This window comes from Sapajus apella, unplaced genomic scaffold (genome assembly GCF_009761245.1).
Source record: "Sapajus apella isolate SASKATOON/1434 unplaced genomic scaffold, GSC_monkey_1.0 scaffold6, whole genome shotgun sequence".
NCBI lineage: Eukaryota > Metazoa > Chordata > Mammalia > Primates > Cebidae > Sapajus > Sapajus apella.
The window spans coordinates 69,197,233-69,221,642 of record NW_022436946.1 but is presented as its reverse complement, the minus strand read 5'-3'; the positions used below and the strand labels follow the sequence as shown (position 1 = coordinate 69,221,642).

At 33.5% G+C, this 24,410-nt stretch overlaps 1 protein-coding gene across 1 annotated transcript in view; it reads right to left on the bottom strand.

Annotated features, from left to right (window-relative positions):
- Positions 1 to 7,463: 7,463 nt before the first annotated feature.
- Positions 7,464 to 24,410, bottom strand: part of LCA5 (lebercilin LCA5) — a 66,571-nt gene continuing 49,624 nt past the window's right edge. Inside the window, exons 4-8 of the mRNA XM_032275444.1 lie at positions 16,687 to 16,824; positions 15,644 to 15,740; positions 14,717 to 14,859; positions 11,833 to 11,965; positions 7,464 to 10,630 (exon numbers count right to left, since the gene is read on the bottom strand). Of these exons, the coding sequence (XP_032131335.1) occupies positions 9,774 to 10,630; positions 11,833 to 11,965; positions 14,717 to 14,859; positions 15,644 to 15,740; positions 16,687 to 16,824 (1,368 nt within the window). The 3' untranslated portion in view covers positions 7,464 to 9,773. The remainder of the gene's footprint in view (positions 10,631 to 11,832; positions 11,966 to 14,716; positions 14,860 to 15,643; positions 15,741 to 16,686; positions 16,825 to 24,410) is intronic.

Sequence of the window (24,410 nt, the reverse complement as noted above, 5' to 3'; positions counted from 1 at the left end):
TAATAGCAAAGACTGGAAGCAACCCAAATACCTCTCACAGGAGGACTGGTAAATTAATGCTGGCATATCCATAAAAATTGATTAGCATGAAGCTATCTCTTAAAAGTGAAGAGGCCTTTCTATGTAATGATATGAAAAGATCACTGTATTATTCTCCTAAGGCTACTATAACAAATTACCACAAACTGGTTGGCTCTAAAACAACAGAAATTAGAATATTCTCTTACAGTTCTGGAGACTAGGAGTCTGAAATCAAGGTGTTGACAGGGCTATATTTCCTTGAAAGGCCCTAGAAAAGATGCTTCCCTCTGAGCTTCTAGTGGTTGCTGGCAGTTCTTGGTATTCCTTGGCTTGTAGACATCACTTCAGTTTGCCTCCATCTTCACAAGGCACACTTCTCTGCACTAGGGCTTGATTAAATAACTGGATACTTCAGCTAGTCAAGTTGACATAAAGACTAACCATCACAATAAGAAATATAACTAATAAAAAGCAAATCAATATACACAATAGTGTATAAAATATGCCATATTTACATGGTGGCAAGAATGACAATTCATATTGTATTTGCATACATTTTGGAAGTGTCACTCGTTCTCAAGAAACTAATGAAAATAGGTTTTAAAAAATATTTATGTACATTCATAACTAGTTGATTAAAGACAGGAAAAGGAACAAGAATGTATTATATACATTTTCATATTTTGATTTCTCAATCATGGAGTATATTTCCTAGCCAAAATGTTTAAGAAAGAATATACAATAGTAAGATATGTGGTGCTGACACCGAAAAAAGGATCATTAGAACAAGATACAAAGTCCAGAAGTGTACATATACACACATACATACCACACACACACACACACCAAAAATGTCATTTCAGATGAGTTGGTTGAACTTTAATTTTATGTTCTTTTGCTTATCTATATTGTCTGTTTCCTCTATCAGCTTGTTTCTTTTGTATCAATAAACAATTTAAAATGTCTTTAATACCATTTGGCAAGTTTGGCAGAGGCAAACAAGCATCAAAGCCTTTTGAGAATCAAAAAGTTCCTCATTTTCCTAAAAAGATTTAAAAACGGAATGCCTCCCCTATTAAAGAAAACTTTTTTTCACCTTGAAGGATTTGCAGAGAGAGGAGAATGAAAAAGGGCTAGCAACTTAATTAACTGTACAATTCAGATATTAATGAAACTCAGAATTAACAGGGAGAAATGAGCATTAGGAAAACCATTTCCAAAGTGAAAACTGTTTGACAGGATCATTTATTTGTTATTATTGTTTGCTTTTGGCATACTGGGTAACCTTGTGCACACACGGCTACAAATTCTGCATATGTAGGATTGTGACAAAGATCAATATCTCTGGTGTAGATCTCTTTGTTTGCTAGATATGTCCATATAGATATCCCACTACAAATTCAACATGTTTGAAACAGAGCTACTCATGATTTCCTACCTTCTAAATCTGATTTTCTTATAGTTTCCATTTCAGTCAGGGTCGCTGTCATCTCCTCAGTTATTGGGGGACTCTTCTCTCTACCCCTCTCCCACATTCAATCGATTACTAAGTAGTATCAATTCTCTCTCATAAATAACTCTATGATTCATCTATATAGGATATTTCCACTGACTTTTTCATTATTTCTTATCTGCAATTCCTGAACTGTTTTAATCAATTTTCCATATTTGTATAGAAGTGCGTATTTCAAAATGAAAATCTTATGTCATATTGTCATCTAAAAATCCTCTTATGACTTCTAGTAAATTACATTATATAACAGGAGCTCCATAAATGCTTAATAACGAATGAATTAATGTACAACTGCAAGATGGGCAGATGTAGATTCAGGCATAGTTACTTTCATACTTATTAGCCATAAAATAATTGCTAGAAAAAAAGTCACCCAGATAAAGCCACTAGTCCTTAACCTCTGAAACAACTATTCATATCACACCAAACTATTAGAGGTGAAGGTCTGTTTTTCTTCATATGCCTCTTGATTTTATTTTACTAAATCAACCAGGGACAATGGTTGCAATTTATATAAAATTTTGAAATCAATTATACCAATAAATAATAATTAGGATAATTATAATAGGATTTCTGCAGGGCTATAGATACAGTTGAGATATATCAATTGAGATGCATTTGCAAATGGTGATATAAAATTCAGAACTTTTTCAGCTTCAAATTGATATATATTGAGCAACCCAAAGAAATGTTCTCCCTAAAATAAAAATGACTAATTCTCATCTACTAAATTGTTATTCAAAGCATATTCTTTATAAGTATACGTAAACATATTTCTGCAATACGAAAAGCATCCGGAGATATACAGCACTTACCTTGCTATAAATTTAAATGCAATCCTGACCTGTGTTTTTATGAATTAATAAAAATGTTATTTGGGCAATCTGAATTTTGCAGTTAATCAAGATAATTGTATCTTTAAGAGAGTATCCTAGCAATCTCTCAGCAGCTAAGAAAAAAGCCCAGCTGACAATATACACTGATTTGATTAATACTGCTGGACTCCATCAAACTCTGCAGTTAATCAAAAAGACACTTAAAACCAGAAACAGAAATTAAGTTACAGCTGAAAATGAGAACTACTAGTGAAGGGTACTAAGAGAAGAATTTCATAACGAAATGAGAACTCTTTACTCTGGAGCATGTTTATCAATAAGCAGAGTAACAAGGAAATTTATGAAGTTACGACTCCAGTGGGAGTGTCAAAACCAGTATATTCATTACTGTAAGAGATTGCTAGTCCCGTAGCCAAAATTACATTGGCGTAATCACAGCTTTATAGATATAGTCAAAACTTGCAATGCCACTACATTTTCACTGGCCTGTCTGTCCGACTGTATATTTTCTAGTGGAGATGGATTTTATAGAACCTGAGCCTTGGAGAAATATGCTTCTCCCTTCTACATTTGGAAGTAGACCTATTTTTGTCACCACCACTTCCCCACTTCATCATCAATATCAATATTTTATATGGCCTGATACTTGGTACCATGTAAACAGATTACAGAGAAACAGGTCTCTTCTAGACAATGTGGGTTTTGTTTTTGTAAGACAAAAATATAAATAAAAAGCCCAAAGAAGACATATGAAGACTTTGTATAGCAAACAAAATCCAAATTTGATTGACTGTTAGTTAATAAACACTTCCTCTAGATGTATATAGGAATGCTTGTTTATATACAGCTGTCTTCACATACACTGCGGAGTGGACACATGAGAAACAGAATACTTAATTGTCTCATTTTTCTTTTATTTGAAACTATTACTTGTATATTGGCTAATTTATTTTAGATAATTTTAATATTTTTTAAAGCTCAAGCATAGAACTACTTGACTGGACCATGAAGTACACACACACACTCACACATACTTTTCTCAAACTTTCAAAAACCTGAACATTTAAGAAACTTGTTGCATAAGAAAATGAATGTTCACAAAGAACGTCAAATTTAAATAACATTGATTTGTTTTTCTTGAGGGAATGCTCTAAGAATAATGTTTTGAAACTTTTTCTGAAGTTTGGGAATCATATTTGGGAAATAATGGAGGAATGCTATATGAACTACCCAATCTTTTTAGTGTTGATTGTTCTAATAGAATTTCTCTTTTGTAACTAGTTCAAAGTTTCTGACATGTCAACCACACAGAACTGACAGTTAAAGACCACAACTGGTTGCAGTCACAAAATGAAAAAGACAGTGGCTTCTTTGTAGTCCAGACAGTGTGTAGTGTGTAGAGGCAAAGATGAATCCATATACTGCACCTGCTCATTGTGATCACAAGCCCTAGATGCTAGATTTAAATATGGGAAAACCTTCCAGGGTAGCCATTTCTTTTTTTTTTTTTTTTTGAGACGGAGTTTTGCTCTTGTTACCCAGGCTGGAGTGCAATGGCGCGATCTCGGCTCACCACAACCTCCGTCTCTTGGGTTCAGGCAATTCTCCTGCCTCAGCCTCCTGAGTAGCTGGGATTACAGGCACGCGCCACCATGCCCAGCTAATTTTTTGTAGTTTTAGTAGAGACGGGGTTTCACCGTGTTGACCAGTATGGTCTCGATCTCTTGACCTCGTGATCCACCCGCCTTGGCCTCCCAAAGTGCTGGGATCACAGGCGTGAGCACCGTGCCCGGCCTGCCATTTCTTTATATAAAGGAACACCTACTCACCCCAATGAGTGTTACTTTAGAATAGTGGTTCTCAAATGAGCTGCATCAGGACCACCTAGAGGGTTTGTTCAAATACAGATTGCTGGCCCCTATACGCAGAGTTTCTCATATAGCAGGTCTGGAATAGAGCCAGAGAACTGACATTTCTACCAAGTTCCCAGGGAACATTGCTGCAGCTCTGTAGGTCACACTTTGAGAACTACTACTTAAAGTATAAAGTAAATTTATTTAAATGATGCTGAATCTGTTCTTCAATAGGAAAACATTAGTCACTGTCCAGGGAAACACCACAGTTTTCTGCCTAGGATGAAGGAGTACATGATATTAATTATAAAACTAGACTTGAGAAATATGGGCTCCATTTTTCTATATTCTAGACAGTGGTCATAATGTGTAAAGCAATAACACTAACAGATTTTCCTGGCCTATGTTCTTTGGTTGTATTGATTCTATTTCTCTACTGAAAATTGTTTTAGATAAAGAGTATGAAGGTTTGTCCTGATTACTTGGAACTACTCTGTAAGTACTTAGAGTAAATATTACAGATAAAACGGAGATTAGAAGCAAATACTGAGACTAAATTTAAGACTTGGGGGGAAGTTTTTATATAAGAAAAAAAGCCTTCAACAAACCTGTTTTTTCTAGATATACTCCCATCTCAGTAGCTGTGATTGCCTATGTAAAAAACTCTCAAGTTCTTTATATCTGGGTAAAGAAAAATGTGATATCTATAATGTGCTGAACAAGTAACTAACTTTTAATGTTTATTCCATATTTTGATTAAAATTTTTAATTAAAAAATATAGAAAATTTTTTGTATGTCAAAAATTCCTTCATCCGGGAATCATGCCTCCTCCATTTCACAAAAATCCTGTTAATTCTATGAAGTAGGTAAGAATAGAAATCCATCCTTTCCCTGCACAAGGATACCACCGCCACCCTTAATGCTAGGCACACAGCATAAACTGGGCCAATCAGACTTCTGCCAGACTAGAATTTCTTTTTTGGGGGGGTGTGGGGTGGGGGGAGGGGGTATGTCAGATAAAGGAATGATGTGGGTTCAAGCTACCAACTGCAACAACTGCAATATTATCAAATGTAAAGTTTATCTGAAAATGAGACCCAGCAGTGGACAGAGTAAGTACTATCATTTGAACCTCCGGATCCAACCACATTTTATTAAGCTTTCTGGATTTGAGACAAAAGTAATTTCCTTATTTTGCCTAAGCTAGTTTGATATGGGTTTCTGTCACCACTTAAAGACTTTTTAGACTAAAGCAAAAGTCTAAAACATTTCTTTAGATTTCTCACATTGAGACTATTGAACGTAATCTACTACCTGTGTGATTTCATGGGTAATCTATAACATATAACACAACCTGTTAGCTGTAACTGTAAAACTGGAATAACAGTATTTATTTGGAAAAAATCTGTGAGGAATAAAGCACATAAAAACACCAAATGCCATGCTGGGCATTCAGCAAAAATAACTGCTCTCCCTTTTTCCTGACTGTCTTTACAAAACAATAGCAGCTAACATTGGAGTGCTTCCAGTTCTAAGCAGTTTTCCCTGTATTAATTTTGAGTGAATTAGGTTAGATTACTACGAGATAGGCACTCTAGCCCTGTTTTATAAAGAAGAAAACAAAGGTGCAGAGAGGTTAAGCTGTTAACTCTCGCCTCTCCTTCTTAGGTCACTGAAGCTGTCTTCAGAAAATCCTTCCAAAGTTTAGTTTTTTAAATTCTTCTGTGGATTAGAAAACAAGCTCATCAGTTGTACTGCACATTTATTTATTTATTCATTATTTTAAAAATTTTTTTTTTAAGTTCCAGGATACATGTGCAGAATTTGTAGGTTTGTTACATAGGTATATGTGCAGCATGGTGGTTTGCTGCACCTACCAACTCATTCTCTAAGTTACCTTCCCTCACCCCTGATTCCCCAACAGGCCCCCAGTATGTGTTGTTTTCCTCCCAGATTTAATACTGAATAAAGGAGAGTTCTAAGTGCAGGTGTAAAAGACATAATATATTTAGTACAGAAGTTTTATGATAATTTGGAAGTTTAAAAGCTTTCTCTGCTTATGTCTTGTGCAAAGTATAGCATCAACGTATTACACATTCATACCTGTGTTCTATTTGTTCATATGTTTCCCTAAAAGAAACCCATAGTTAGGCATGGTAATAGCAGCTCATGTTTACTGAGTGCTTATAATGTACCAGGCACCTGCCAAGCATAAATCTCAGTATTTCATTTACTCATAACCACCATAAAAAGTATTATTAAAGACCAGTAACGGCTGAGCAAGCTATAGTCCAAGGACACACAGGGAAAAGTGCTGGGGCAGGGAAGGACCCTCACGCAGTCTGGCTCACTGTGCTCTTCATCCATGTTGTGAAGACAGGGGCCTGTCTGCTTTACTTTCCAGGCTGTCCTGCCACCTAACACAGTCCAGGACATTCAGGAAGCACTAGTGGTTAATTTTTTAAAATACTCCTAAACAGCCACCCGCGGTGGCGCGTGCCTGTATACAGTACCAGCTACTCGGAAGGCTGAGGGGGGGAGGATCGCTTGAGCCCAGGAGTTCTGAGCTGTAGTGTGCTATGCCGATCGGGTGTCCGCACTAAGTCCAGCATCAATAATGGTGACCTCCCGGGAGCGGGGAAACACAAGGTTGCCTAAGGAGGGATAAACTGGCCCAGGTCAGAAATGGAGCAGGTCAAAGCTCCCATGCTGATCAGTAGTGAGACCGCGCCTGTGAATAGCCACTGCACTCCAGCCTGGGCAACATGGCGAGATGCTGTCTCTGAAAGAAAAAAATTTAAAAAAAAAAACAAAAACATCCTAAACAGACTCGTTTGAACCCAGGAGGCGGGGATTGCAGTAAGCCAAGATTGTGCTACTGTACTCCAGCCTGGGCGACAGAGTGAGACTCTATCTCACACACACAAAAACAAAACAAAACTCCTAAATAAACGGACAGCAATTTCAAGTAATATAAAAGGAGGCTCTAACATAAGAGAGGTAAGTTTTATGTAGAAAGGGAAAACATTTTAAGGTAGATTCTTTATAATTTATGGTAACTTCTTTAATCCTAAAAAAAATCCATATTATCCCATAATACAAATTTCCCTTCCCCTTTTCATCAGGCAGATTTACATGCTCTATCCAACTAACGACTAGTCAGGGATACCAGAAGCCGAAGCCGAGTATCTCGGAAAATGAGATGGAAGAGGATGATCAGAAAAATAGCAAGTCTGCCATGAAATAAGTTTGTGTTCATTTCACAATTCGGTTTAATCCTTTTTGCCCTCACCTTTAAAAAAAAAAAATTATGAGCAATACGTGCCATTATGACAGCCATTAAGGGTGAAAGGATTAATTAAAACTATAATTATCTGATAAGACTAGCATACTGTCTAACCCGATTTAGAGCAAATTCATCTACTTCAGCTAAAAATACTGCACATAAAAAAAAAAAAAGGTAAAAATGAAATAAAAATTAACCCTGGGTTAATTTCCACTACATATATTCTAAGTAACCTAGGGTTTCACTCAAATAAAGAGTCATAGTGCATTTTTAATTTTTATTAATAAGAGTTCTGAATACAAATAAATTTAACAACATTTAGAAAAAAAAATTTACCCTCTAAGGTTTGTTCATAAAGAAAAACCTGTTTTGTACATTTTAATCTCCAATTTTAATGCTTAACACCAAAATGCCTTTAAGTCTATAACTTAACTTTAGGTTTAATTTTAATAATTCTGTCTTGTTGTATCTGGTTAAAGAGATCATCAGGTAGAAAAAAAGCAAAAATCTAATTTAAATGATCTGAATAAAAAACTTAGCTAATAAGTTTAAAAAGCTTTTAAAATAACCTAAAAGAATACTTTTGGCAGAAAAATTAGCAGCTATGAACAAAATTAACATTACATAATAGTATTTTACCAAGAACTGCATTACAAATAATAGTTTTACATATATTAGAATGATTTCTAACATATTAAATGCTTATACATATCAGACGTAAAAATCTATTAAGACAACTTTTTAATATAGCTTAGCACTTTTGAGATTCTGTTCCCAATAAATGAAAGGAACACAGTTTAGAAGGTGATAGGTAGTACATCTTTTAATTTAAGAGACCTAACCAGCTTAAGTCTTGTCAAATAGTCATGCAATGAAATTCAATAATATGAATTTACAAGAACTCAGAATAAAACAGTAACTCCCTCCCTTCATCAGCATGTATGCCTGGTATCAGAAATCGTACTAGAAGCAAATGCTACTAAATTCTTGAAAAAAACAGCTCACTTTAGAATAAGTGCCAATCTAAATTTTTTATTCTTCTCAAAACACTATTTCCACCACTCCTCATTTTAACAGTGTTTTCTCCTTGGTTGGTGGTATATTATTGCTTTTTAAAGACCAATCATACCCATCATGATCCAAGGTCATCAACTTCTCTACAAGCTGAAGTGAATTACAAACAGCCAAAGATCAATGCATTTAAACAGAAAACTACCCACTCTAGTCAGCAAGGCGGAAGTCCTATCTCTAGAAAACTACTATCCAAAGTTGCTTTAAAATTAGTCCTAAAGTCCAATAGTATTACACTATTGTTGTCTCCTTGGTTTGAGGACAAATCTTAAAAGTATTAACATTTCCAAATTATATTACTCTGGAAACATAATTGAACTGAAGATCTTCCTATAATATATTGGGATAAAGTTTCTTCTATTCTTTGTAGTTGGTATGTATTTCTTCTATTCCTTGTATTTGGCATGAAATCTTACACTCAGTCACTGAGATACAAAGAGTGCAGGAGAACAAGGAGAGGAATTACACTGTATCCAAAGTTCTGGGGGCTATGACAGAGAGCAACTGTCCACGCAAAAAGAGAAATGTCTTCTGAATGCAATCTAATATTCTAAAAGAACTGTAGGCAAGTGATTTCAGTAAACACTGTAATTTGGAAATGAGCAGTGTTTAGCTGTGGGTACTTTCAGAGGAATGGGATATCCCAGTGTTGTGATGGCTATCACTCAAGAGTAAGTAGCTCAGCACTGCCATGTAAGATAGCGATCCCTGGCCCTATCCATAAAAGGAAGGGCTCCTAAGAAGCACTGGTTCTCTACCACGTGGAGCTACACTTCCCAACACAGACTTTTACCCTTAATTTTCATTCAACAATTAATGAATGGGAAGACTGTATTTAGCTCAGTGAGAATATAATCAAAAATAAATATATAAATAGGTATAAAAGTAGAAAAGATATACAATCTCCAATGAAGTTAAACTTGCCATAGTACTGGATGAAGAGTTAAAATCTATTTCATTTTTCAAGATACATTTTTATTTTTGGTTTCATTCAAAAGAGCCTCCTTCATTCTTGACAAACTATCTATGTGGTGTATGTATGATCTACTTCTTTTTAACTGCATTGTATTTAGCTATTAAAACTCATTCCTTAATAAGGACTTTTTTAGCATTAAAAAGTCTAAATTTAGTTTATAATAAATACTGTATTAAAATCTTTCAATATTTACAATTAGAAAAAATGTATAGTCAGTCATCTCAGTGCTACTTCTTCAATTTCATCTTCTACAGAATCAACTGCTTTAACTGCTGGTTTATTGTCTGCTTGTTTTAATTGGTGTCTATTTGGATTAAAACTTCTTCCTTCACTGACGAAAAAGTCTTCATCTTCATCATGTTCTTCATCTCTGCTGCCTTTATCCCCAGGGAGAAAATTTAGAGGATCAAAGTCTCCTTTGCTGGAAGCCATAGAATATGGGTCACTGCTTTTGGAGGAAATAGTGCTGCTATCACGGGCACCAAATAGCTGTTCCATCAAATTAGCTTTTTTCTCTTTTCTTGTAATTAAATCTACACCGTCTTTACTAAATTTTTCCATACTATTTCTTTGGAAATCCAAAAAACCACTTTTTTGGCTAAACGGATTTGACCTCTCTGATGTTTTTGCAAACGAAGGCACATAACTACCAAATGCAAACTCATTAGGGGAGGCTGGACTTACATTTCCTGAATTCTGACCTCCTTTTGGAGTTGAGAAACTGGTGTCTTGCAAACGATGCCCATTAAATAACCTCTCTGAGGATTCAGAGAACATGTAAGTTTTGGGGCTTCCCTCTGGGGAGTGTAGTTTTGATTCAAAATCAGGTAACAATGGCAAAAGAGGGTATTTTAGATTTCGAGAATCTTGGAGTTCTCTGTCAATTTCATTCAGTTTAGCAAGTAGCATTTCTCTCTTCAGTCTTTCTTCTTCCTCTCCTTGCAATTTATCTGTATTCTGAATTTGATACATTCCTAGTTGGTACTTTCCAGTTTCCCATTCTGGCTTTTCTTCTCTTTGCAATAAAGATGTCTTTCCTTTTTGCTTTTTATCAAGTTCTTCTCTTTCCCATTCTGTATGAAATCAAAGTTTTTAAATGGGGTTTTGTAACGGTCAATATTTTTAAATAGGAAAACTATCAAATTTCATAAAACAACCATATTTACTTTGGGTATTATAAATCAATGGAGAAAGGACATCATAAATTTTATTTCTATACTTGATATTCTGGGATTAGAGAATAATATATTTAATATGTATTACATTTACAATTCTCATTTATAAAAAAATTTGTTCTTCAAGGTACTGGTAGAGAAGAAAGGTTCTCTGCCTATTTTTTTATAACTAATATAATGCTGTATGGTGGGAATGGATGGATGGATAGACAGAACAAAGACTCTAAACTTAAAAATAAATGAAACCTTTAGATGTCATATCCTGAGATGACTTATGTGGTATTCTGACAGAAGATACATTAACTTGAATCTAATTAAAAGAAAACGTCAGACAAACTCAAAATGAAGAACATTATATTTTTAAAAATGGGTCTATATTCATCAAAAACGTTAATCTCTCACACACATTCTCTTTTTCCCTTCCTCCCACTTTATATATGTAACAAAAATCTCCAGATCAAAGACGACTGAAGAGATATGAAAACTAAACGTAATTCATAAACATGTACCAGAGGGAAGGAAATGCTATCAAAAACAATATTGTATCAACTGACAAAATCATGATATGAATGATTAGATAAATGTGTTGCATCAAAGTTAAATTTCCTGAAGTTGAAAACTACATTAGAATATGATATAAGAGAATGTCCTAGTTTGGGGAAATATACATGGAAGTATTTAAAGGTATATGGGCATGAGATATACAACTTACTCACAAATACTTTAGATATTCTTACCATTTTAATTTTGAGACCACTTCCAAATGAAAAAATCATTAAAACATGTAAGAACACTACACGTATAGTAACTTCGGTAAATGGCATCTGAATTCTACTTCAGCTGAATTTTCTGAATGTAACTCGCCCTTATTCCCCAACCCTAAATAGCAAATTATTTACAGTGTTCAATTTTTTTCTATCCTTAATAACTTTATTTAACTGTTTATGGCTCCTGATATGCCATCCCCTACCACTGTATCCACCTTTCTTTGTTCTACCTAAACAATTCACAGTTAAGTTGGAAGATATTAGAGGATGCTCACTCTTTCTTTCCCAAGGGATGCTGACTTGTTACATGCTTAAACAAACTCTTTTTCTTACCATCCTCCAGCTTTTCAACCTCCTGTTTTACAACATGGAGTTCTTGATCTTTAACAGATTTTTCTTCTCTTTCCACAGTTGGGTTTAGAATCCCTGCTTCTCCATGACTATCTTGCTTTTGAGATTCCAAGTCCTATTATATATTTAAGAAAATGCAAGTTTACAAATTACAGAAAATTGGAACTAAACATCACAGGTTTATCCATTAAACATGATTACCAACTAAGTTAAAAATTAGTACAAAATTTCAATTAGTAAATCAGTAAATCACAAGTTACCACTTGTGATTAATACTTCAAAACACACAGGATTATTTCAGTTAAAATGTTAAAGAAGCACTTATAAGACATATAGAACCAATATTACTGAAGTAAAGCCAAAATAGTACATAAAATTCTGAAGAGACCAGTTTCTGAAGTATCCTTGCTTTGTGCATTTTCACAAAAAATCTGATTAATTCAGTTAACCCGAAATGGCTATTTGCCAAATATATGGATCAACTGAGATGTTGTTGAACTACGACATGAGCAGTGACAATACTATGCCAAAGCATCCAATTAATATATTTTATAATATTCAAATCAAATAAAAATAGTATAAACTTAAAATTCCTTGTTTCCTATGGTAACTTTCGCATATGTGGGTAATTTTTCTTAATAAAAGTAAAATATCTATTATTAGTTGTGGGAAGTAAAAAATTCCTCTTCAAAATTTCCTTTCTTGTTAAAGAATAAATCATTAAGTGTGCTAATAACTTTTTGTTAAGCCCTATCTGATGTAGCTGTTAGACATGATTATAGGCATGTAGTACATTTTAGGTCTTTGTACTTTAACCAAGATATCTGTGCTGGACGTGCTCACAGGCATGTCCCAGCTTGTAGCCTATGCCCCTTCCTTATTTGAACTTCTCCATTGCTTTTACCTGTTTAGTAAAGTTTTAAGTTGTTTGTCATTTGGGTTTTAAATTGTGAGGTCTGGCTCCAGCCAACAGAGATCAGACATAGCAGTAAGGATAACCACAAATGTGTAAGGGATAAATATGTCTGCTCTGCTTTGTTCACTGTATTCTCACTGCAAGATGGCTAGTGAGGGTACCCTTCCTGCAGTGCAGGAAGTAAAAATTGCTTTGTTAAGAGACCCTTTGTCTCAATGCTAATTTTTCTTTGCAGTACCGAGCATCTGTTTTCAACATTAGTAAAGACTTGTCTAGTAGAGAACTGTCCTCTAGTATCCATTTTCATCTTCTTCCTTTTAGTAACAGAATCCTGTGAGTTTTAGCAGGACACAGAGATGCTTAGCTGGAGACTACATTTGCTACCCTCCCTTGCAGTTAGAAAGGACTAACGGGAGGTGAGTGGAAGTACATGTGCAATTTCAGATCACATTTACAAAACCAAAAGCTGCTTGCCGCCCTCCACTTCCTTGTTACCCTTTCCCACACAGGTGGCAAGCCAGTTCCAACCATACAGAAGAGGGCTACACTCTTTAAAATGGAAGATCAACAAGACAAAGTATGACTACCATGAAACAAAGCTGTCGACCAACTGTGAACTACGAACTGACTTCAGTCTATTACGAGAGAAAGAAATTTTTATCTCACTTAAGCTACTCTATTAAGTATTTTTCCAATAGCAACTTAGCTTGTACTCTAAGCTACCATTTGCTGAGGCCCTTTACAGTGGCAGGCTCAGTCTCAAGAGCTTTATAAACTTCATGATTATTTCCAATTTCATGTAACTACAAAAGAAAGAAAAAATAAAAAATTTCATGATTACTCATTGTCATAACCCTGAAAAGCAATCCACCCTCATTTTATAGATGAGAAACAGGCTCCAAGAAGTCACACAACTAAAATGTTAGAATTTAACTAAAATGAGAGCTAACTCTAAGGCTATACTATTAATACTCTTTTTACTGTATCAGGTTTCAATCTCTTCTTTTGAATGTAAATGGTTAGGTATATAAAAAGAATAAATTTTTAATCCTTTTAAAGTTAGTAATTACTTTGTTATTCTTCACTTTGCCATTTCAAAAAGACAAATCAACATGAGCTAGTCTCAATAACAGTACAAATCTGGAAAGACACTTAACAGATACAACTAACTTGTTGGAATTATCAAGCAAAAATAAACAAATAAAAAACTAGAATATACAGAGGAATCAAATCAGTCCAGCCTTTCTGTTTTATACCACAAGAAGAAATCTCAGGGTCATTGGGAAACTTAAATAAGCTATAAAAATATACCATTGTATGAAATATGCTAGGTTGCTGATATGTTGTTATCTTTGGAGTTTAAGTTGTAAACACTGAAGATAAAACTCTCTTAGAAAAAGAGACTTTCCAGTGATTCAGAATGACGGTCCTTTTAAATGAAAGTCCAACACAGACCCCTCGAATTCCACTCTAATTTGAACAGTGTAAGGTCAGATTCCATTGCAATTACCTTGTTCATTATTCAGTCAGTTCACATGTTAAATTCTCCCATATAGCAGACCAAAAAAAAATTAAACCTAGTCAAATTCTAACAAATCATTGGAAAACTACTATTACTTGCTACTAAACATAAAAGCACTGAAATGTTTTCCAAGTCTATCTCTGTATATAAGAGAAACTTAGAAAGCAAATTCTTTTCTTCTGCCCCCAACCCAGAAGGCACAATCAATTTTTTCTGAAGCACCTGAAATATGTGATGTAAACTAAAAGAGTGAAGCCAAAGGAATTTTATAAAATACATATGATACCTTTTTCCCTTCAAAAACGCTAGCTGCATATTCATATAGACATACTACCAGCTTCATTACTAAAATTTTGCAATGTTTGATACTGTGTTTTTAGGAATAACTTCAAATCGAGTTTGGTATATAATCATACTGCTAAACTCACCAAAGTAAGATGTTCTGGTTTTTCCCACTTGTTTTCATAACACATAATTGTTTCTGGTGTTAAAGGATATTCTTCTGGCTTGAAGTCTTCCATGGTTTGTACTCCTTTTGTACACAGGTCTGTAAAATCACTCTGGCATGCAACTACCATGAAAATTATTTTTAAAAATTTATTACAATGAATAATGTTAAAATATATGGAATTCAAGCGGCATATATATGTGCATGTGTGCGTACATATACACGTACATTTAAATGATGAATATGTATATTCACCTATATATTCATTATATAAATGTAATGCATGTTTTGCTCAGCTTAGTTAATACTCACTATTACTATTTTTGTTTCTAGAATTAACTGGCAATTATATGATTTGGCGACAATTCTGAATATAAATGCTATAAAGCTTTTGCAACGTTTATATTTTTAAAATTTGCAATTCACATGAGGGAAATTATACTTTTGTTAAAGTAAAACTACAAATAACAATACAAAGTATTTATAGGTGAAATCAACTGATATCTGAGATTTACTTTAAAATACTCTAGAAAAAAGTGGAAAAAATAGATGAAATAAAACTGGTAAAAAGTGTAACTGCTAAAGCTACATGATACATAAATGAAAGTTCATCATATTACTCTCTCTACTTTGCGGTATATTTGTGTATTTTCAAAAGCATTTTAAAAATTATAAGGAAATTTCAAAAAGTTATGTAAAAAAAATTTAATAGCCTCTCTTTAAGGGAAAAAACTGAGAAAATTGAAAAGGATTCTGAAAACTATTAGGTAATTTAAATTGCAAAAACTACATTTATTTTAAATATATTTCAATGAGGTTCTTTTCCTTCCCTTTCACTTCAGAATTAGTGTACTACCACTAAATAATAGCAATAATATTAGGTTTTGAACAATAATAGCTACTATACCATTTTTTCTTAATGAAAGTTCTTTTTCTTTATTTGGAGAGGACTTTGGCAGACGATTAGAATATATATTTTTTATATCCAGTTCTCTCTCCTTTTCCTGAAAACAAATGCAATACAATTGAGGAAACAGAGTCTCAGTTTAAAACACAACAAAACCCTCACTTTGTCATCTGGTATTTTCTTACCATATTTAAAGATATCTGGTTCACTTTCCTTCTGCAACTACCAAACTATAGAAAGAAATGTCTCTAGTACACTGAGATTAGGACAGAAAAATAATTTTCCCTAAAAAGTCCAATATGTCCTGGAAATTAAAAAAAATTAAGGTAAATTTCATTTTCTACACATTCTTACCTGTTACAGCTAGTACTGTCTTAACTGAGACACAAGAGACAAATAATTTAGTTAGTATCTCTCAAATATAATTTCTGAAATATTGATGAGTTAAAAATTAGACCATTCTTTTAAACACAGGCATACTTTACCATTTTGGGGCTGTGGCTTTTCTGCACATTTAAATAACAAAAAGAAAACATCATTATATATATATATAATTTTGCACAAAATTAATGAGTTCCACCTAGAACGCATTAATGACTTCTACACAGAATGAAGAATGCCTGTTTTAACAAAATTAAGTAATTTGAATGCTTTCTCTAAACACTGTGAATATGAAGAGCATCATTTGAAACTACTTAAAAAATAGTCAATCATGGGATGATGTGAAGAAAAACACTGAATTATTCAATCACGCAACATAGTGAAGCTCTAGTTCCCATAATTTTCTTCTATGATTTTACAATTTACTTCAGTTACATCATTCCTATTGGTGTATTCAGTGTTCCATCTTTTGTCTTTGCTTTTAATTTCACTTTGTTATATTGATTCTACCAACAAATCTTTTCTAAGTGCTAAAGATAATAGAATTTTAAAAATTATATTGTACCAACTTACAAATATGAAATAGTATTTAGTGTTTTAAAATATTTAATTTTCATCTAATACACATTATAGAAAAAAATAATGCAGTTTAAAATACTTACTTTTAATTTGTGACATAGTCGCTGTACCTCCTTTTGAAGACCTTTATTTTCATCATAAGCTTCATATGCCCTTTTCCTTTCAGCAACCAACTGTCGTTGAAAGCTGTTAGTACTCAGCTCAAGATTTTTTGATAGTTCCTATATGTACAAACACATAAAAAGCAGTCCTTAAAAGTAAAAAAGAATCCACCAATAAAACATAACATATGGCAGTGTCAAAATGATGTTTTTAGTGGTGCTGTACAAGACATACAAATCTGACTGAGCACAGCATTCATGTACCTAAACTGGGGAACAGATTTACCAACAATTTAGTAAGGTATCTAGCCTATCATTCCTATTTCTGCTTTTCATAATAATTTGTAAATAAATTCTTAAGGCTGGGATGGTAGCTCATGCCTATAATCCCTGTACTTTGAGAGGCCGAGGTGGGAGGCCTTGAGGTCAGGAGTTCACTTAAGACCAGCCTAGACAACAAAACAAGAACCCATCTCTATAAAATAAGAGTTTAAAAATTAGCTGGGCAAGGTGGTACCTGCCTGTAGTTCCAGCTACTCAGGAGGCTGAGGCAGGAAGATCACCCAAGCTCAGAAGTTAATTTAAGGCTGCAGTGAACTATGATTGCGCCAATGAACTGAAGCCTTGGTGACAGAACAAGATTATCTTAAAAAAAAAAAAATCTTAAGCACACCCACATTCCTTGGGCTAATAATAAGATACCAAGACAGCTAAAATTACAAAGCATTACTAAAGCTGTGGAGAGTACCTAGAGTAAATCATCTCTAGATAAAAACAACAGTCATTTGCATCCATGGTCTTCAAACATGTTCCACCAAGTTTATAAAATAATTTATGTTAATTTATTTTCTTTTAAAATAACAAGTTGTCAAGACACCATTTCTAACTTGTGGGGTTTTTTTAAAGCATTTTATAGACAGACAGACAGATTTATTACAAATATAATAAATGTTTATTATAAGTATAAATAAAATCACAAAGAAAAGTAGAAAATAAAAAGCAGTTACAATCTCATTACCTTGTGATAATCACTGCCAACATTTTGATGTATATAATTTGAGACTTTTATGTTTCTTTCTCACTAAATAATACCATAAATACCTAAGTCAATATACTATAATAACACAATATTTTTTCAATGGACTAGTATTGCACTTTGTAGATTATCATAATTTAACTAAATTCTGCTGTTCAATATTAGGGTGCTTCCAATTTTTCCTAGAGTGAACATCCTAATATTAATAACCTTAATCATTTATTATTGCCTCAGGGTAAATGTTAAGAAATAAAGTGTCTTAGACTTTATCTAAATCAAGAACTCCTGCTCTCTGAGAGGAATCATTAAGCAAATGAAAAGATAAGCCACAGATTAGGGAAAATATGTGCAAATCACTGATCTGCTAAAGCAGGGGTCCTCCACCCCTGGGCTGAAGACTGGTACTAGTCAGTTGCCTGGTAGGAATCAGGTTTGCACAGTAGGAGGTGAGTGGCAGGAGCGAGCACTACAGCCTGAGCTCTGCATCCTGTTAGATCATCAGCAGCATTAGGTTCTCATAGCAGCATGAACCCTATTGTGAACTGTGCATTCAAGGGTTCTAGGTTGTGCTCTTCTTATGAGAATCTAATGCCTGATGATCTAAGGTGGAATAGTTTCAGCCTACAACCAACCCCCTCAACCCCATCCATGGAAAAACTGTCATCCACGAAATCAATCGCTGGTACCAAAAAGGTTGGGGACCACTGTGCTAAAGGACTTGTATGAAGAACTATACAGAGTTAACCCTCTGTGTCTGTAGGGGATTGGTTCCAGGACTCCTGTGGATACCAAAATCCAGGCATACTCAAGTTCTGCAGTCAGTCCTGTGGAACCTGAGTATATAAAAACTTGGTCCTCCACATCCAAAGGTTTCACACACTGCAAATACTGTCTTTTATTTCTGCATTTGGTTGTGGAATGTGGAACCTGTGGATATGGTGGGCCGACTGTGTTTATCGAAAAAAAAAAATCCTTACATAAGTGGACCAACACAGTTCAAACCCGTGTTGTTCAAAGGTCAATTATATATTACATCTAAACATCTATATCTATCGCACAAAATTCAGTAACATGAAACCAGAAAGCTTAGCAAAAAAAAAAAAATGGAGGATATACATAAACAGGTAATTCACCAAAAAGATATCCAGAGACAAAGGATACACAGAACAATGCTTCACTATCTTAAGTCATAAATGAAATACAAATTAAAGCCACAATGTCTAAAATTGGAAAACATAAGCATACAAAATGGCAAGGATGTGTAGCAACCAGAACTGTCATACACTTTTGTTTTGGGAATGTATAATCGTTATAACCATTTTGGAAAACACTTGACAGTAAAACATATATCTACTATGTAACACAGTCATTCCACACTTAGGTCTTTACATAGGAGAAATAAAAGCCAGTGTCTCTACAAAGACTTCTGCATGAATGTTCATAGCAGCTTTATTTGCAAAAGCCAAAAACTGGAAATAATCCAAATGTTCATCAATGGGATGGATTAATGGGTAAATGAAATGTCATATATAGTTATACAATAAGGGTAGTTACCACTCAGCGATAAAAAAGAATGAACAGTTGATGCTTGCAACAACATGTTTAAATCTCAAAATAATTTTGTTAAATTAAAGAAACCAGGAATAAAATAATACATACTATATGACTCCACATATATAAAGTTCTTAAAATGCAAACTAATTTATAGAGACAAAAAGTAGATGAGCTGAGGAGTTGTGGGCAGGGATTAGTAAAAGGGAGGGAATACAAAAAGGCATTAAATAATTTTTATAGATCATAAAAAACAGTAAAAACAAGTGTGTACATTAAACACAATGAAGCTTCTGGGTTGACAGAATTGTGTACAATTTTAAGGCTTTGAAAAGCATTACCGAAATGCCCTCAAAAAAGGCTGTAACAATTTACATTCTCTTTGAAAGTCTAATAGCCTTTATTTTACTAGATTCTTACAGTAACAGGATACTGTAATTCTTCAATCCATCAGCTTGGCCTTAAAAAGGATACAATTATTTTAATTTATATTTCTTTGATTACTAATAAAGTTAATTTTCATGTTTATTGCCCATCCATATTCTTCATGAAATGTTTTTGTAATGTAGTGAGAATCTAAAAGATAATGTCAAAATGAGGGAAAAGCAAACAGAAAAACAAAACAAGCAAAAAAGTTAGGAATTTTCCAGAATTGAAGATACAATGAGAGATGAAGTTGGAAAAAGCACCATGATAAAGACTGGATCAGAAAGGAATCATCAACAGATGCTAAATTTTGATGAAGAACAAGATATTTACATATTCTTCAAACAGCTCCACATAGACTGCTTATCGATTCACTATAAGAGAAGGCATAGTCGATGTATAAAGCTTGTTAGACAAGCTGAGCAACACTTTGGCTAGGAGATCAAAATTAACATTTCTAGTGAAGGTCAGGAGACATGTGCCTCCAGATGTCACATATAAAGAAGGAAAATAATATCACCTATTCAGTATTCTCACCAAAAATACAAAAACCCCAGTCTATACACAATGAAACACAATGAAACCTAAGAGAAATGCAAAGTTAAGGATATTCTATTAAATGAATAGGGGTAGAAAGCTGTATGCTTCAAAAAATGAGAATGTCATAAACAAAATAAAAGTATGTGGAAATGTTCCAGATAAAAGACGACTAGAAAACTTGACAATTCAGTACAATACTTGACCTTAGACTGGATCCTATACTGGAGAACAGAAAGTACTATAAAAGATAGGATTAAGTCAACTGAAAAAAACTGTACTGTAGACAGTAGATTAGAGGAAGTTATAAGTGTAAATCATAGTGTAACCATAATTTTACTATGGTTCTATAAGGGCATAATCCCTGTTCTTAAAAAATACACATTGATGTATTTAGGGTTAAAGGGCACAATGTATGCAAGTCACCCTGAAATAGTTAAAAAAAAAATTATATGTGTGTAAGTGCATATGACACAGAGGCCACACAAGAGATCATTTGTGCATATTATAAGACAAATGGGATAAAATGTTAACAGATAAATCTGGGTAAACGGTAAAGAAGTGTTCTTTATACTGTTTTTGGATTTGTGACTCTATAAACTTGAAATTATTTCCATATAAAATATTAATTTAAATAATCCTATCCTTTAGATATTTTGGAACAAAACAAGAAACCATCAAACTTAATGAGAACGTGTTTAAAAAAAATACCAGCGCTAAAAAATACTCCATTCCAAATCATAATAACCCTTAACCTGGAATCCACCAAGATCCAGTGAAATTATCATTGAAAAGTGAAGATAAAATATATTCAGACAAATACTAAAAAATGTTGCCACTCAGAAGCCCTCAGTTAAATATATATTTCAGTGAGAAAGTGAACCCTGAAGGAATAATAATGAACAATGGTGACATGTAAGAAATAATGGTAAACCAATACTGTTAAAATATCAAGGAGAAATATTTTAAAAATTAAAAATACTGTTAAAAATTAAAAGACTGAGTAGAAAAAAAAACAAAAAAGCAAAAACAAACTTCTAAATGAGCACTAAATTCGCAAGATTTCAAAGGTGAAATCTAACAGATTTTAAAAAACATATCTCTATCTTTTACTCTCTGTAAAAGAGAACAGAAAGAAGGAAAAACTCTGGAAGTCATTCTTTAAAAGAATTTTTATAAGCTTGATGTCAGTAGTGGAAAAATAAAATCGTACACCATTCTAAAATATAAATAGTGTTGCAAAAGTCCCAAACAAATATTAGCAAAAGGAATTCAGCAATATGTAAAAATTGCGTCACAGCTAAATAGCATCACTTACAAGAAGAAAAGAACAAGAGTAATTTCACATTCAAAACAATCCACAATTTAAAACAAAAACCCTGGCAAGCCAGTAGTAGAAGAATTTTTTTTAAGACATAAATACACAAATTCACAGAAAAAGATCCAGAAGGATCATACTAAGATACTAAAAGTGGTGACATCTGAGTGGTAAGAATGAGAATGTTTTTGTCTTTTAATTTTTATCTAATTAAAAAAAAATACATATACTAATAAGAAACTAAAAGTTTCTAAAAATGTTTAAATAAAAATTAAAATGCTTAAAAATATATATATCTAACAACTTCAGAAGAGTAGTTACTTCTGAGCAGGGAAAGTTGTAAAAGGATGTTTGGAGAAAGGATATAGGGAAACTTTAATGTAAGCAAAAACAGCAAAATGTCAAGTAATTACATGAATGTTTTTAAATATTCTTTTTTTGTATATTCAAAATATTTCATAAAAAATTAGAAGTACTTTAAGAAATTGAAGAATCTAAATGGATAAATGAGAAAATGGAAATAGTAGTTATCTTTGGCTGGTAGGACTATGAATATTTTTTACTCACTTTAACTGTAAAATTTCAAAACATCTTTAAACAAACTGTTTAATAAAATAAAATTTAAAATACTTAACATTTTTTCCAAAGGACATATCATAGAATTCTGTCTTGTTAATGGAAAGAAATAAAGGATTAACATAATTTAACAATTTTTGCGAGCACACAAAGGATAAGTGATTTTACCTTCATTTATTTTTTATTAATTAGTAAAGGATTATATATTTAAATAATATTGCATTTGTTAAAATAAATCTATCAATGTCAATTGTTTTAATATCTGTTCAGTGTTATTATAGCTCAATTCTAAGCACTCAAATCCTTGTGTAAGCAAGGACCCTGAAGGTCATGAGTCCACCTTACAGTAAATGCTTTTTTACAGTATTCCCAGATGGTAGACATTGAATCTCTGCACAAATAGCAGAGATTATTCTGATAGCAGAAAGCTTGATAATGCAAAGGGTACTGATTTCATTATTGGACAATTCTAATTATTAGGAGGCTCTTTTGAATGAGTAGAAATCAGTTTTCTAGTAATAACCATTAGATTTTTATTGCCCTCGGGAAACAAATCTATTTTTCTTCCTCCATGTGACAGTCCTTTAAATAATGAAGTAAGTTACAGCTTTTCCTTATCTTTTCTATGATTCTGTGTTTCTTCCACTGTTTCTTTTGGGCCAGTTTTTTGACACCTTGGTTATTGTTTGGTCTCCATATATCAGTTTGTTACCTAAAATCTGGTACTTGTTATTAGATGAGATCTGACTAATAAAATTAGAGTTATTATTACCTCCTAGGACCAAGATACCACCATACTTGGTTAACTTCTTCCCTTTTGATTTTTTAAGTAGCAATATGATTGTAGTTCATATACTTTTAAAATTATGCTTTTTTAACTTCAATTATTTTTAAGCCAGGGCTCCCCACAGTATATATATAAAATAGATGAAAAAAAATTGAGGTGTAATAGTTAACCTAACTAAAATTTATCTTGCTTATTTCAGGCCGGATATTGAGCCTAGGGGGATCAATCTTGATCTTGTTATCCATCGAATTAGTTGGACCTCCTATTTTTGAACCTGTCAAGAAGAGATCCATCCATTCATTCTTTTAAGAAACACTAATTTTTTGTGAGAGTGCCAAGTGTTGCAAATACAAAATCAAGTAAGACTTGTTCTTCCAGTTAAGGAGCCTGGTCACATTCACTGATATGCTGAAAGGAACAGAAACTAAGATAGCACTCGAAAGCACCCATCTAGAAATATTCTCTCCAAGTTGACAGCTATTTATTTACCTGCACGCTTTGGGTACAATTACTTGCCCAATTGTAAAACTTTCTAACACTATTTTCAACCAGTCCATACTTCTCCATTAAAATACAAACAAAAATAAAAGACTTACTGAATTTACTATAGACTATCCATATTATATGCACTATATGCTAGTAGATACAATATACAGTTATATCCTATATTGTATATAGTATTTAGTATACTATATACTAATATATTGCATATACCATATACAACTATATTCTGTAACTGTATAGTACTGAGCTCTATAACTGCATATACTATATAGAATTCTATACAGTTCTCTATACTATATAGAGTTCTGCAACTGTATATTCTATAATTGCATAGTATAATGATATAGTATATAGTATAGAATACAGATATATATCATATATATATGTACAGTATATCATCATGTACCACTCTAGTAATCCTAAGCAGGGGTACGGGGTTGGGGGGGAGGAAAGTAAGAATCGTCCTAAGTGAGTGATATTTTCTTTTTTTTTTTTTTTTTTTGGAGACGGAGTTTTGCTCTTGTTACCCAGGCTGGAGTGCAATGGCGCGATCTCGGCTCACCGCAACCTCCGCCTCCTGGGTTCAAGCAATTCTCCTGCCTCAGCCTCCTGAGCAGCTGGAACTACAGGCACACGCCACCATGCCCAGCTAATTTTTTGTAGTTTTAGTAGAGACGGGGTTTCACCATGTTGACCAGGATGGTCTCGATCTCTTGACCTTGTGATCAACCCGCCTCGGCCTCCCAAAGTGCTGGGATTACAGGCTTGAGCCACCGCGCCCGGCTATTTTCTAAAACATTTAAAAATCTGGTAGAGATTTGTATCAAGCTCACTAATTGATAATTTCTAATATCTACTTGTTTACCTCTGAAAACACTGATACTTGCCTTTTTTCACTTTCTCACTTTTCCCAGTTTTCCTAACTCTCCAAAGTATAATGACAAAGCCTCCTGAATCACATTTGCAAGGTT